The following is a 15,570-nucleotide window of genomic DNA, read 5'->3' as shown; positions in this document are numbered from 1 at the left end:
CACACACACACACACACACACACACACACACACACACACACACACACACACACACACACACACACACACACACACACACACGTGAGCGCACACAGAGACACACACACAGACATAAGAATCCCTAGCAATTGCTATATTTCTATGTACATAGAAAAGACATGTACATAGAAATATATTTTCTAATAGGGGCATAATCCAATATGCAAAACTGAAAACCCAAATTCTAATGAATATGGCCTGCGCTCGACCTACTCTTGCTTTCAAGTGACTAATCCTCTTTTTCTCCTCAGTCTCTGCAATTTCAGAGCAGAGTTGACCAAATCATCACTTATTACTTTTATGGCTTTTATCTACCACAGTTCTTACAGAATTCACTGTGCGGGTTGTAATGAATGGTAGAATGCGTCAGTTTTGAGTTGGAACAGTAGCGCGCTCTACAGGAGACTCGAGGAACTGGACTTGTTGTCGTCATAGAGTCCGGGCTGTCATGTGAGAAGCTGTGGAAGCACTTCGACCAGGAAATCTCAGATTGTTGATAGGGCGACAGTTTAGCTGGTGACCGTCGGGGAGCGGAGAAGTTGTTTTTAGTATTAAAAGGTTTTAGTTTTCATTTGTGCGCCATGGCATCTCTATTCAAGAAGAAGACAGTCGATGGTAAGTTTGTTTTCCACTGATTGTAGACTTGTAACAAATGAACAAAGTTGTTTGATTTGGTGAGCGCCAGTCCGCCACTAACGAGCATAGGCTACTAAACAAGCCTGTTTTACCAGTTTAACTGATACCAGTTTGAAAAATCACGATTCATGTTTATGTTACGAAATCAAAATTGGTCAACGTTGAATCCTCTAAAGTTAGATTGTGTGTTAATGAGGATTAGCTGAAATACCAAGGATATTTATAAACTGGCTGCCTGAAACTAGACATACAATTCCACTTGTCTGTTTATTAGTGAAGGTAGCTGGTAAACACTGTTCTGTGTTGTGTGTCACAATTTATGACCATCGTGTAACTGGTGAACAGTTACATTGTAGCTGCAGACATTGGTACATTGTTCAATTGATGTGATGATGCTGTCTACAGTATGTTCAAGTGTTACTTTGCAACTTACCTGCTGACTGCAACATATCAATTCCAAGGAACAGCATCTAGCAGTGTAAGTCCTGTAAGAAAGCTTTGTTCAGATTTAGACAGAGCTAGTGAGAGAATCATGTGATCCATAGATACTGGTGTTAAATGATTGCGTTACTTCATTCTGTTTATTAAAAGACAGATGGATATAGGTTATGTTGACAATAGTCTGCTCCAGTCCCTCTACTGCCCCAAACCCCCACAAAATGGCTCTTAAGTTAAGTGATGATGATGTCAATATTTCTATTAGGATATGTTTAGGACTGTAAAACACTTATTTCAGTGTTCCCGTCTCAGAGTTGTCAAATGTGATGCATGGGAAACAAATGCATCAGTCAATGCACAACTAACTAACTAACTGTCTGTCTCTGTCTGTCTGTCTGTCTCTGTCTCTGTCTCTGTCTCTCTTTGAAGATGTAGCAATATGTTGAACGAAGAACCCCAAAATATAGATTTTCAGGTCTCTTGAAAAATATATTTTATCTCAATGTGTCTTACCTCGATAACAAAGGTTAAGAAGAGGAATAAATGTCTCCATCTTCTATTGCCTTGAGCCATTGAAATACTGGGCCTAATGCCTATCAGTTAAAATGTCTTGCTTAATGGCCATCAACCTTACGAGGTCAAAATGCAATAACCCTTCAGGCTATTTAGAAAATATAATGCATCAATTATAGCTAAATCACTAATTACTTTATTAAAGTTTCCATCTAATTAAATTTCAAGTTTATCTCATTCAATGTGAAAAAGTCATTCCATGACCACAGTGTCATTGATAAAGAATATTCACTTACTGTCATTTTGCTGTAGCTTTATTAAGGTCAGATAGTTGTTAGGATATCTCCTCTTCTCTCTCTGGACGTGGCGTGCCAAGGTTGCCCGATGTCGAGAAGCAGTGGTATCCCATAGTAGGGCGTGTAGTGGCGTGCGGGGGTGCGATGGCGGGTGAAGGTTAGCTGGAGGAGTTTTATAGATGATACCCCACCCTCTTTTAGACGTTGTCAATACGTCACCCTGTACGTAGACTACGCTTCACTCTCACAAGTGGTCCAGCTCTCTCTTTCTCTCTCTTTCTCTCTCTCTCTCTCTCTCTCTCTCTTCTCTCTCTCTCTCTCTCTCTCTTTCTCTCTCTCTCTCTTTCCTCTCTCTATCTCTCTCTCCCTCTCTCTCCCTCTCTCTCCCTCTCTCTCCTCTCTCTCTCTATCTCTCTCTATCTCTCTCTATCTCTCTCTATCTCTCTCTTTTTGAGAGCCTCTCTCTTTCTCTCTCTCCCTCTCTCTTCCTCCCTCGCTTCAGTTTGGACTTTCACTGAGGGAATGATATTTTCTAACACAAAAATATTGTTTTTAAATGTTTTATATATACTTCTCTTTAGTTTTGAGTAAAACCCTTTTAAGGAAAGTAATTTCCTTTGAATATGTAGCATTTTGATCCAGTAGTGAAACAGAGGGTCAACAGAGACTGAATTTAGAGGCTGAATTTGAGGATGGTGTTAGAGGCTGAATTTGAGGATGGTGTTAGAGGCTGAATTTGAGGATGGCGTTAGAGGCTGAATTTGAGGATGGCGTTAGAGGTTGAATTTAGAGGCTGAATTTAGAGGATGGCGATAGAGGCTCAATTTAGAGGCTGCTGTTAGAGCTACTGGTACCCACTCCACTGTAGGGAGAATCTCTGGCCAATAGCAGTGTAGGGGACCGTGTCCTCTACCCTAATACAGGAGCTGGGATGACCGGGACACATTCACAGCTGAGAATGTGTCGTGTGTGTGTCTGTCTTAGGGACTGCTCCTGTATGACTCTCTTCATGCATGCCCCCTCTTCTTCACTTCAATATGGCCCCCTTGATGCTACACTTCAAGGGTTATATCCTGTCTTAAAACATTGATTCTTATTTGTTGACACCACATAGCAGAGGTGGGGCCAAATCATTGTTTTACAAGTCACAAGTAAGTCTCAAGTCTTAGCACTCAAGTCCCAAGTCAAGAAAGGCAAGTCCAAGTCAAGACCGTCAAGTCCTAAACTTTGAGTTTCGAGTCCTAAACAAGTCATAATGTACTCTTCACCAAATGTAATACCATTTCATATTTGACAAGAGGAATACCTATGTGAGAATGCTGTTCATCGACTACAGCTCGGCATTCAACACCATAGTACCCTCCAAGCTCGTCATCAAGCTCGAGACCCTGGGTCTCGACCCCGCCCTGTGCAACTGGGTACTGGACTTCCTGACGGGCCGCCCCCAGGTGGTGAGGGTAGGCAACAACATCTCCTCCCCGCTGATCCTCAACACTGGGGCCCCACAAGGGTGCGTTCTGAGCCCTCTCCTGTACTCCCTGTTCACCCACGACTGCGTGGCCACGCACGCCTCCAACTCAATCATCAAGTTTGCGGACGACACAACAGTGGTAGGCTTGATTACCAACAACGACGAGACGGCCTACAGGGAGGAGGTGAGGGCCCTCGGAGTGTGGTGTCAGGAAAATAACCTCACACTCAACGTCAACAAAACTAAGGAGATGATTGTGGACTTCAGGAAACAGCAGAGGGAACACCCCCTATCCACATCGATGGAACAGTAGTGGAGAGGGTAGCAAGTTTCAAGTTCCTCGGCATACACATCACAGACAAACTGAATTGGTCCACTCACACAGACAGCATCGTGAAGAAGGCGCAGCAGCGCCTCTTCAACCTCAGGAGGCTGAAGAAATTCGGCTTGTCACCAAAAGCACTCACAAACTTCTACAGATGCACAATCGAGAGCATCCTGGCGGGCTGTATCACCGCCTGGTACGGCAACTGCTCCGCCCTCAACCGTAAGGCTCTCCAGAGGGTAGTGAGGTCTGCACAACGCATCACCGGGGGCAAACTACCTGCCCTCCAGGACACCTACACCACCCGATGTTACAGGAAGGCCATAAAGATCATCAAGGACATCAACCACCCGAGCCACTGCCTGTTCACCCCGCTATCATCCAGAAGGCGAGGTCAGTACAGGTGCATCAAAGCTGGGACCGAGAGACTGAAAAACAGCTTCTATCTCAAGGCCATCAGACTGTTAAACAGCCACCACTAACATTGAGTGGCTGCTGCCAACACACTGACACTGACTCAACTCCAGCCACTTTAATAATGGGAATTGATGGGAAATGATGTAAATATATCACTAGCCACTTTAAACAATGCTACCTTATATAATGTTACTTACCCTACATTATTCATCTCATATGCATACGTATATACTGTACTATATCATCGACTGCATCTTTATGTAATACATGTATCACTAGCCACTTTAACTATGCCACTTTGTTTACATACTCATCTCATATGTATATACTGTACTCGATATCAGCTACTGTATCTTGCCTATGCTGCTCTGTACCATCACTCATTCATATATCCTTATGTACATATTCTTTATCCCCTTACACCGTGTATAAGACAGTAGTTTTGGAATTGTTAGTTAGATTACTTGTTGGTTATTACTGCATTGTCGGAACTAGAAGCACAAGCATTTTGCTACACTCGCATTAACATCTGCTAACCATGTGTATGTGACATAAAATTTGATTTGATTTATTTTTAACAAGAGTAATAGTTAGTATATTACATTTATACAAATCATGAATGCTTTTAAAAATATCTATATATATTTATTTATTTCCAAATAAACGTTTTATTTCCATGGAAATACATGGGTAGCCATGAGAAAGACACCCCCACCCCCCAACAGCGATCGACTATCGAGGATCGCTATGGGGCGCGATCGGGCGATCTAGGTTTGTACACAATCGCCCAACCTTAACACACACACACCCTCACACACACACTCTCTGTGTGGTTACAGTAGGCTAACGTATGTCAATGGTTTTAGGAACAGCAGTAACATCAGGCAGGATTAAGGCTACCAACTGCCTAGCCAGTTGTAGCTCAGTCTTGGGTGCAATGATCACGTTTCCGCACTGACTGAATGTGTGGAGGCTCATTGATTTAAAGCTACATTAGCCTACATGATACACCAGTAAAGAAATCAAATATATAGCTGTCGGCTATATTGGCCACGACTTACCATTCTTTGTGCAGCTTGAAATATAGAACAAAGTTGGAAATTGTTGCGCCTCCATCTGTAATTTTCTTCCCGCATGTTTTGCAAGTTGCAGTCCGTTTTTTGTTGATACAGGTCATCTTTATATCCGAAAATAATAATTTTGGGTATCATCTTTCCAAGAGCTCCATCTGAATTCACGTGCCAACGCTCCTCTGCACTGCCACGCACAACTCCGATTCAAACTGTAATCCATTAAATGAAGAGTTGATGCACTGCACAGTTTTTTTTCATAGCATCATTTTTAATATTTGGGCTTGGGGAGGGTTATCAAGTCAGGTCGAGTCATAAGGCTCAAGTCCAAGTCAAGTCACAAGTCATTGGTGTTAAAGTCAAAGTCGAGTTGCAAGTCATCATATTTGTGACTCGAGTCCACACCTCTGCCACACAGTTTACCCTGCCACACAGTTTACCCTGCCACACAGTTTACCCTGCCACACAGTTTACCCTGCCACACAGTTTACCCTGCCACACAGTTTACCCTGCCACACAGTTTACCCTGCCTACGCTTGTAAATGTATAAATACTATGTAATGAAGAGCTGTTTGGGTCTATCTCAACTATAACAGTTAGATGCCGAGCTCTTTAGTGTTGGTCCCTCAGTACTTTAAGAAATAATCCACTTCTATCGTGTAGAAGTTGAGTGGTATTTGGAGCAGGGCGTGTGGTCGGACTGTGTTATACACACGCCCTGTCGGGGTAATGGAGAGTGGTATTTGGAGCAGGGCGTGTGGTCGGACTGTGTTATACACACGCCCTGTCAGGGTAATGGAGAGTGGTATTTGGAGCAGGGTGTGTGGTCGGACTGTGTTATACACACGCCCTGTCAGGGTAATGGAGAGTGGTATTTGGAGCAGGGCGTGTGGTCGGACTGTGTTATACACACGCCCTGTCAGGGTAATGGAGAGTGGTATTTGGAGCAGGGCGTGTGGTCGGACTGTGTTATACACACGCCCTGTCAGGGTAATGGAGAGTGGTATTTGGAGCAGGGCGTGTGTTTCGGACTGTGTTATACACACGCCCTGTCAGGGTAATGGAGAGTGGTATTTGGAGCAGGGCGTGTGTTTCGGACTGTGTTATACACACGCCCTGTCGGGGTAATGGAGAGTGGTATTTGGAGCAGGGCGTGTGTTTCGGACTGTGTTATACACACGCCCTGTCGGGTAATGGAGAGTGAGGCAGGGATGGTTTACATTCCAGGCTCAGCCCTGTTAATGAGAAATGTCTAGTCTAGAGCTATTGTCCTGGTCTACTACCCCAGAATGGTACCGTGCTTCTATAGCTTTTACAGAAGTCCTAGCTCAATGCCCAGCATAACTGTATGAATGAGCTGTATGTCATAAATCATTTTGATTCAATAACTGTGTATGTTTGTAGAGTAAACATTTTCTCTCTCTCTCTCAGACATTATAAAGGAACAGACTAAGGAGCTTCGTGGTACTCAGAGACAGATCACTAGAGACAGAGCTGCTCTGGAGAAACAAGAGAAACAAATGGTGAGACACACACACACACCACTCACCCTATGAAGTGCTGGTAGGACGGAGGCAGGTATTAGTTTCTCAGTAGTACCTTTTCTGTAGATTACTGTTGATTGCATCAAACGTGTGTAAATGACTGTAGGCTAATCCTGCTCCATCCTACCCCCTACCTCAACTCACATCCCTTTCCTGATCTGTCTATTAGGCCTACAGGCTGCTTCGCTAATGGCTGAGATAGAAAGGACAGGATTGGACAGGTAGATAGCTACAGGGGAGAGAGGAGGTAGAACACAGGTCATGACAGGGCTGTGTGAACAGCAGAATACAACATTTCCCCTCCATTTCATCCTATGTCAGAAAGATGAAAGGAAGAGTGGTGTCCCGCTGTTGTTTTAAGTAAACATCACACAGGACAGAATTGCCTCCCAAGGGACCAGCTTTTTATTACTCATTAATATTTCTTCTAATTAATCTAGGTATTATTTTTGTTGGTCTGAAAAATCTATTAGTGGTAGTGACCTATTTTACAGTTTAACACACACACACACACACACACACACACACACACACACACACACACACACACACACACACACACACACACACACACCACACACAGCTTTCCCGGTCTCTGTTTGCTCTTCCTCTACTGGGGCTGCTGTAGTTGCTGTGCTGGGAGACTCCTCATTATTATTAGACTCATTAACACAGAGACTACTGGGTCTTTCAGCTTCTCCCCAAAAACACAACTGATGTCCACATTATTATCATTAACACAGAGACTACTGGGTCATTTAAAACATTTTTTTAACCTTTATTTAACTAGGCAAGTCAGTTAAGAACAAATTCCTATTTTCAATGACGGCCTAGGAACAGTGGGTTAACTGCCTTGTTCAGGGGCAGAACGACAGATTTGTACCTTGTCAGCTCGGGGATTTGAACTTGCAACCTTTCGGTTATTAGTCCAATGCTCGAACCACTAGGCTACCCTGCCACCCCATTCAGCAAGCTCCCCAAAAACATAGCAACATAGTTTCAACCAGATATAGGATCTATATTATTCAGCACTGTGTGTAATGATTTGAATTTATAGCCAATGTATTCTATTCAACAACTAAGTTCATTATTCACATGAAAAGGAACATGTTTTGTCACTTATCTAGCTGAAATATTGCCCTGGTCCATTAGATCAGTCTGTCTCTATATACATTGTTACTCTGTGTGATGGCATCATCTATCTGTCAGTTGTAGCTCTTGTCTCTGTCTCTCTGTCTCTCTCGCTCTCTGTCTCTCTCGCTCTCTGTCTCTCTCGCTCTCTGTCTCTCTCGCTCTCTGTCTCTCTCGCTCTCTGTCTCTCTCGCTCTCTGTCTCTCTCGCTCTCTGTCTCTCTCGCTCTGTCTCTCTTGCACTCTCTCGCTCTCTCTCTCGTTCTCGCTCGCTCTCTCTGTCTCTCTCGCGCTCTGTCTCTCTCGGTCTCTCTCGCTCTCTCCCATTCTCTCTCGCTCTCTCCCGTTCTCTCTCGCTCTCTCCCGTTCTCTCTCGCTCTCTCTCGTTCTCTCTCTCTCTCTATCTTGCGCTCTCTCTCTCTATCTTGCGCTCTCTCTCTCTATCTTGCGCTCTCTCTCTCGCTCTCTCTCTCTCGCTTCTCTCGCTTCTCTCTCTCTCTCGCGCTCTCTCGCTCTCTCTCGCGTTCTCTCGCTCTCTCCCGTTCTCTCTCGCTCTCTCTCGCTCTCTATCTTGCGCTCTCTCTCTCTATCTTGCGCTCTCTCTCTCTATCTTGCGCTCTCTCTCTCGCGCTCTCTCGCTCTCTCTCGCGTTCTCTCGCTCTCTCTCGGTCTCTCTCGCTCTCTCCCATTCTCTCTCGCTCTCTCCCGTTCTCTCTCGCTCTCTCCCGTTCTCTCTCGCTCTCTCTCGTTCTCTCTCGCTCTCTGTCTCTCTCGCTCTCTATCTTGCGCTCTCTCTCTCGCTCTCTATCTTGCGCTCTCTCTCTCGCGCTCTCTCGCTCTCTCTCGCGTTCTCTCGCGCTCTCTCGCTCTCTCTCGCGCTCTGTCTCTCTCGCTCTCTGTCTCTCTCGCTCTCTGTCTCTCTCGCTCTCTGTCTCTCTCGCTCTCTGTCTCTCTCGCTCTCTGTCTCTCTCGCTCTCTGTCTCTCTCGCTCTCTGTCTCTCTCGCTCTCTGTCTCTCTTGCACTCTCTCGCTCTCTCTCTCGTTCTCGCTCGCTCTCTCTGTCTCTCTTGCGCTCTGTCTCTCTCGCGCTCTGTCTCTCTCGCTCTCTCCCGTTCTCTCTCCCTCTCTCTCGTTCTCTCTCGCTCTCTGTCTCTCTCGCTCTCTATCTTGCGCTCTCTCTCTCTGCTCTCTCGCTCTCTCTCTTCTCTCGCTCTCTCTCGGTCTCTCTCGCTCTCTCCCATTCTCTCTCGCTCTCTCCCGTTCTCTCTCGCTCTCTCCCGTTCTCTCTCGCTCTCTCCCGTTCTCTCTCGCTCTCTCTCGTTCTCTCTCGCTCTCTGTCTCTCTCGCTCTCTATCTTGCGCTCTCTCTCTCGCGCTCTCTCGCTCTCTCTCGCGTTCTCTCGCTCTCTCTCGCGTTCTCTCGCTCTCTCGCGTTCTCTCGCTCTCTCTCGCGCTCGCTCTCTCCCGTTCTCTCTCGCTCTCTCTCGTTCTCTCTCGCTCTCTGTCTCTCTCGCTCTCTATCTTGCGCCTCTCTCTCGCGCTCTCTCGCTCTCTCTCGCTCTCTCTCGCGTTCTCTCGCGTTCTCTCGCATTCTCTCGCTCTCTCTCGCGTTCTCTCGCTCTCTCTCGCTCTCTCTCGCGTTCTCTCGCTCTCTCTCGCGTTCTCTCGCTCTCTCTCGCGCTCGCTCTCTCGTTCTCTCTCGCTTGCTCTCTCTCGTTCTCTCTCTCTTTCTCACTCTCTGTCTCTCTCGTTCTCTCTCGCTCTCGTTCTCTCGCTCTTGTTCTCTCTCGCTCTCGTTCTCTCTCTCTCTCTCTCTCGCTCTCTCTCTCTCTCTCTCTCTCTCTCTCTCTCTCTCTCGCAAACTCAGCTAGATCATCCTAGATTCCCACTGTTAAATATTTACAGCATCATGTTTGCTCTATGACAGATATTAAATATAAGCAGGTCTTATATTTTCTGTCTATTCTAGTTAGCAGGCAGACACACACAGGTGGTGTCTATCTCTGAGGGTTATGTAATGATCCTCCTCAGCTGTTTACCAGAGTTCTCTACCTGAGGAGAGCACTTCAATCAGCTCCTTCCCTCAGCTCAGCTCCTCTCCACCTTACGCAGCACTGCCTAATGGCAGTTTAACCCGCATACGCACTGGCAGAGGGAAGGGGTGGAGCATTTAGGAGTATTAATCCTGTAAACTGTAATGATGATCATTAATAAATAATTGTTTTCAGGTCTGGCTCTTCAGAACAAACACATAAACACAGACTCCCAGGGCTGCAGCTGAATCTGTACTGTTTCCCAGGGGACATGTAGAGCCTTGCGGTGTGTGTTTCCTCAGGGCGAGAGGCTGATTTCATGTCGAAACTAAGAGAGGCCGGTAGCTTTCAGGTGTTTAGACCATTGCCAAATCATACTATTTACACTGCTTATACTCTAACAGGGCTCTCTGGGAACCTGATGTATATGTATTGTATACAGTATGTGTATGTATTTATGTAAACAGTATGAGTGTAGTGAAGTTTCCTGATTTAAAGCCAGTCAGAAGCTCCCCCTTGATAATTCTGCTCCTGTTCCTTCCCTCCTAGGAGATGGAGATAAAGAAGATGGCTAAGTCTGGGAACCGGGAGGCCTGCAAGATCCTGGCCAAGCAGCTGGTCCAGCTGAGGAAGCAGAAGAACAGGACCTACGCTGTCAGTTCAAAGGTCACCTCCATGTCTACACAGACCAAGGTCATGAACTCCCAGATGAAGATGGCAGGAGCCATGTCTGCTACGGCTAAGGTAAAGAGCACCATACACCAAGTTAGAGCAGTTGTTGTATATTAGCTCCGCACATACATCTATGTGTTTCTGTGTGTCTGGGTAATTGAGGCCAAAAGCAGGTCCACTAACCCAGTTAAAACATTCAAACAGCAGAACACTTCAAAGGATTCTTCTCCTCCTGAGTGTGTAATAATTAGTCTCTTAGTCTGTCTATTATTTCCTGTCATCCCCTCAGGATGGTAATGTTTGTCTGACTGGGTGGAGATCCTCCATCCTACACCTGTTTACAGCTCAGACACACAGATGACATCCATACACATCTTAGCTGGTATCAGTTAGGCTTCCGGTCATGTTCAAAGCAGCATATCTAATTAGCCCAGTTATAGGACTATATTAGCCCATCGTGTTTAGGCTTGGACCGTGAACTAGTTACAGTCACTAAGTATTTGTTAATGTTGTTGTTCATGTATTAATGATCTATATTTTTTTTTCTAATTCAAAGCTGTCTGTTAATGAATCATAATCAGGATGGTGATTAGCTGAAACAAAGTGATGAACGGAACGTGTTTAGGGAAAACAGCTCGCTGTGTTTTAGGGAAAACAGCTTACCATTCTGAGGTGGTAGAATGTAACTGAATGTGTGTGTATCCTTCTATGACTCCTGCTACTCTGGGTACGACCATTTGTCTTCATTGTGGAGGAGAAAATACAAACTTTTCACCCAAAACGCCAAACCAGCCTCTATATACAGACACATACCAATATGCAGCTGCAGAGAAACCTCTAGAAACAGGGACACTCTCAAACAGTTTGGGGACAATATGCAAATGACATCTAATTAGAGGCAGTGTGTGCAGCTCGTTTGGATGTTTTAGGCTCTGAATTGAAACTAGGCCAAGGCTGTGCCAACACACAGGAAGAAGAGGATCCCTCTGTGTTGATAATGTGGGTACATGCTCTGGGAGTTGTGTATTGTCTGTGCAGTATGGTGTAGTAGTATTTGTGTTGTAACTCTTGTGTGTCTGTGTGTTGTCCAGACAATGCAGGCGGTGAACAAGAAGATGGATCCTCAGAAGACCCTTCAGACCATGCAGGACTTCCAGAAGGAGAACATGAAGATGGGCATGACAGAGGACATGAGTAAGAGCTGCTGCCATTAGCTCCCTAGCCTAGGATTTAAATATTTAAAATATGCACAATAGTAACAGAAAAAAAAAACAGTCAAGTCCAAACCAAAAACTCCATGCAGATCAATGTGTTTGCCTGGTGTTTCAAAGACCTGTTAACTCACAGTTTACGGTAAACTGACTAGTACCTCTGTCTCTACCTCTCTCTGTCTGCCCCCTCCCCCTTCCTGTTTACTCCTCTCCCTTCATCCCTCCAGTCAACGATACATTAGATGAGATATTTGACGAATCAGGTGACGAGGAAGAATCTCAGGACATTGTGAACCAGGTTCTGGATGAGATTGGCATTGAGATCTCTGGAAAGGTAAGATATACTGCCCTCTACCATACCACAGTCACTTCCCTCTATAAGCAGTCCTCTGGAAAGGTAAGAGATAGTCCTGTACCATACCACAGTCACTTCTCTCTATAAGCAGTCCTCTGGAAAGGTAAGAGATAGTCCTGTACCATACCACAGTCACTTCTCTCTATAAGCAGTCCTCTGGAAAGGTAAGAGATAGCCCTGTACCATACCACAGTCACTTCCCTCTATAAGCAGTCCTCTGGAAAGGTAAGAGATAGTCCTGTACCATACCACAGTCACTTCCCTCTATAAGCAGTCCCCTGGAAAAGTAAGAGATAGTCCTATACCATCTCAAAGCCTTCTTCCATCTGGATGCTGTGAGGTGTAGCAGACAGGCAGCTGGAGGAGAGGGGGGTAGCCCTTAGCCTGCTTGTTCTTATGGGAAGGTAGTCTGTAGATTGTGCCTGCATGTCTGTCAATATGTGCTGTATGGGAAGGTAGCCGGGTTGGGTTGTGCCTGTAGTCTGCCTGTGCATGATGATATATGAGAGGCCGTTAGTGGCTGTCCCCATCTGGCAGAGAACCCACTCCCCCTGGGGGACAACATGTGTTACTACACCACACCACTCTCAATGCAGAAGAGCCACTACTATGTGTGTTGTAAACATGGCCGGTCCACTCATTAGGCAGGATTAGGCAGGCACATGTGGCTGCAGATTGAAAAGGGTGCCATTTTCTGAGCTAAACTGACCAAGACGCACCTCCAACAACACATAAAACCTCACATAATTTTGCCCTAAAACAATTTCTCTCAACCAGTGTCATTTTGGCTGTTTAGGTGAGCGCTGATGCTGCCGTGTGATAAGCAGTGCCCACTTTGTCGAAATATTTTGCTTGTCCTTTCCCAGCGCGCCTCTCCAGGGTGCTGTTGGAGAGATGCATCTCTGCTGCGCTCCACCAACGGTCTGTCAAAAAAACATCTAACATAAATCATGTAGCGGATATAGGATATGGTAGAAATAGTATGTGGCCTTTTCTGTAGCCTACAGACTGGAGATAAAATGGATGACAATGTAATGAGACTTTTTACATCATGCAGGTTTCTCCGATCAAATAGCCTAACCTAAATGGCACTCAATCAAATAAAGAATGCGCTGTCATGTTATCAGACAACATATCCTAAAAACAGGACAGGTCAAAGTGGAATGGACAATCACAACTGTTGTCCAGGAGTTGTCATGATCAGTGGTTTCAAGTTTGTATCCGTCAATCTTTGACAAGCTGATCACTGTGAAAAAGAAATGACTTCTACATTTCCCGCTGTGTAAACACATTACAAAGAGGCTCATAATAACTCCTGATAAAGTTGGGTAGCTGATATTCAGAGCTTAATTAGCCAAATTAATTAGTCACAGGAATCAGGACTAATACAGCCAATGGTGGCTCTACCACATGGATGGGCATTCATTAAATTCCACTGTGGGCTGACATGGTAGGCTACACTCCATCTTTTGGATGTCTTTTTTTTTTGGTGTTTTACCATCAGTAGGCTTACCATAGGTGGGCGTTTATAAAATGACATTTCAGGCAACACCGTAGGCTACAGTCTTTCTTAGTGCAGTCCGGACCGGCCTTGAGTTCAATGTCCTCGCGAAGATGTCTTTTCAAAGTCTTTTTGCCTACTGGGATGATTCTAGTTTTGTGGGGGTGGAATTTTTTGTTCTTGCCTAGGTTGGCAGAACAGCAATGACCTGGTTGTAAGCCCAGTGTCAGTGTTAAGCTGTTGTAATGTGTGTGTTGTAAGCCCAGTGTCAGTGTTAAGCTGTTGTAATGTGTGTGTTGTAAGCCCAGTGTCAGTGTTAACCTGTTGTAATGTGTGTGTTGTAAGCCCAGTGTCAGTGTTAACCTGTTGTAATGTGTGAGTTGTAAGCCCAGTGTCAGTGTTAACCTGTTGTAATGTGTGAGTTGTAAGCCCAGTGTCAGTGTTAACCTGTTGTAATGTGTGAGTTGTAAGCCCAGTGTCAGTGTTAACCTGTTGTAATGTGTGAGTTGTAAGCCCAGTGTCAGTGTTAACCTGTTGTAATGTGTGAGTTGTAAGCCCAGTGTCAGTGTTAACCTGTTGTAATGTGTGTGTTGTAAGCCCAGTGTCAGTGTTAAGCTGTTGTAATGTGTGTGTTGTAAGCCCAGTGTCAGTGTTAAGCTGTTGTAATGTGTGTGTTGTAAGCCCAGTGTCAGTGTTAACCTGTTGTAATGTGTGAGTTGTAAGCCCAGTGTCAGTGTTAACCTGTTGTAATGTGTGTGTTGTAAGCCCAGTGTCAGTGTTAACCTGTTGTAATGTGTGTGTTGTAAGCCCAGTGTCAGTGTTAACCTGTTGTAATGTGTGAGTTGTAAGCCCAGTGTCAGTGTTAACCTGTTGTAATGTGTGTGTTGTAAGCCCAGTGTCAGTGTTAACCTGTTGTAATGTGTGAGTTGTAAGCCCAGTGTCAGTGTTAACCTGTTGTAATGTGTGTGTTGTAAGCCCAGTGTCAGTGTTAAGCTGTTGTAATGTGTGTGTTGTAAGCCCAGTGTCAGTGTTAACCTGTTGTAATGTGTGTGTTGTAAGCCCAGTGTCAGAGTTAAGCTGTTGTAATGTGTGTGTGTTTCAGATGGTGAGAGCCCCAGCAGCAGGGAACAATCTCCCCTCTGCCTCTCCTAAACGGAAAACACAGATCTCTGACGATGAGATAGAGAGACAGCTCAGAGCACTGGGAGTGGACTAACACAGACACACACACACACACCTTGGGCTAGGTCTGTGTACTTGCAGGCTGGTGGTCCATGTGTCGGAGACTGGGAGACTGTGGCTGGTTATGAATATGTAGTGACTACATTATGGAATAATAGAATGTCTTATTATGACCCAAACTACAATCTGCTGAAGGATGGGATATTTATGTACATACAGACAGTTGACTCCAGTGACTTCAATGTATACATGATATTTTGGAAGGACCAATCCTGTGGGAGGATGAAGTAATGATGTTTTTTGTGCTCTCACATCTTTAGGTACGGTACTATAGATGCTGGTGATGTCATAGACTACTGACGATGTGTCTGTAGTACCACTTACATTAACTCTAGGAACTACTGACAATGCTTGACTTTTTTCACTAATAAACATTTTGCATGAGAATCTATGGAATCAGCTTGACCAAACTGCATATCCGTTAGGGACATACAGTTGAAGTCGGAAGTTTCCATACACTTAGGTTGGAGTCATTAAATTTCATTTTTCAACCACTCCACAAATTTCTTGTTAACAAACTAGTTTTGGCATGTCAGTCAGGACATCTACTTTGTGCATGACACAAGTCATTTTTCCAACAATTGTTTGCAGACAGATTATTTCACTGGATCACAATTCCAGTGGGTCAGAAGTTAACATACACTAAGTTGACTGTGCCTTTAAACAGCTTGGAAAATT

At 45.0% G+C, this 15,570-nt stretch overlaps 1 protein-coding gene across 1 annotated transcript; it reads left to right on the top strand.

The window, feature by feature from the left end:
• The first annotated feature begins 497 nt into the window (after positions 1-497).
• On the top strand, positions 498-15,279 carry LOC112239858 (charged multivesicular body protein 2b). The gene is made up of 6 exons (XM_042319733.1): positions 498-654; positions 6,637-6,728; positions 10,461-10,655; positions 11,675-11,777; positions 12,022-12,128; positions 14,753-15,279. The coding sequence occupies exons 1-6, from the start codon at positions 621-623 to the stop codon at positions 14,864-14,866; spliced, it is 645 nt and encodes a 214-aa protein (XP_042175667.1). The 5' UTR covers positions 498-620; the 3' UTR covers positions 14,867-15,279.
• Positions 15,280-15,570: the final 291 nt, after the last annotated feature.

This window comes from Oncorhynchus tshawytscha, linkage group LG03, assembly GCF_018296145.1.
Source record: "Oncorhynchus tshawytscha isolate Ot180627B linkage group LG03, Otsh_v2.0, whole genome shotgun sequence".
Lineage (NCBI taxonomy): Eukaryota > Metazoa > Chordata > Actinopteri > Salmoniformes > Salmonidae > Oncorhynchus > Oncorhynchus tshawytscha.
This window is presented reverse-complemented; position numbering and strand designations above follow the sequence as displayed.

What these genes read in the sequence shown, in the direction of transcription:
- LOC112239858 (XM_042319733.1), top strand. Translation starts at nt 621, where the DNA reads ATGGCATCTCTATTCAAGAAGAAGACAGTCGATG. An exon ending in CAAGAAGAAGACAGTCGATG is followed by an intron (nt 655 to 6,636) that starts GTAAGTTTGTTT and finishes TCTCTCTCTCAG; the next exon opens with ACATTATAAAGGAACAGACT. An exon ending in AGAAACAAGAGAAACAAATG is followed by an intron (nt 6,729 to 10,460) that starts GTGAGACACACA and finishes CTTCCCTCCTAG; the next exon opens with GAGATGGAGATAAAGAAGAT.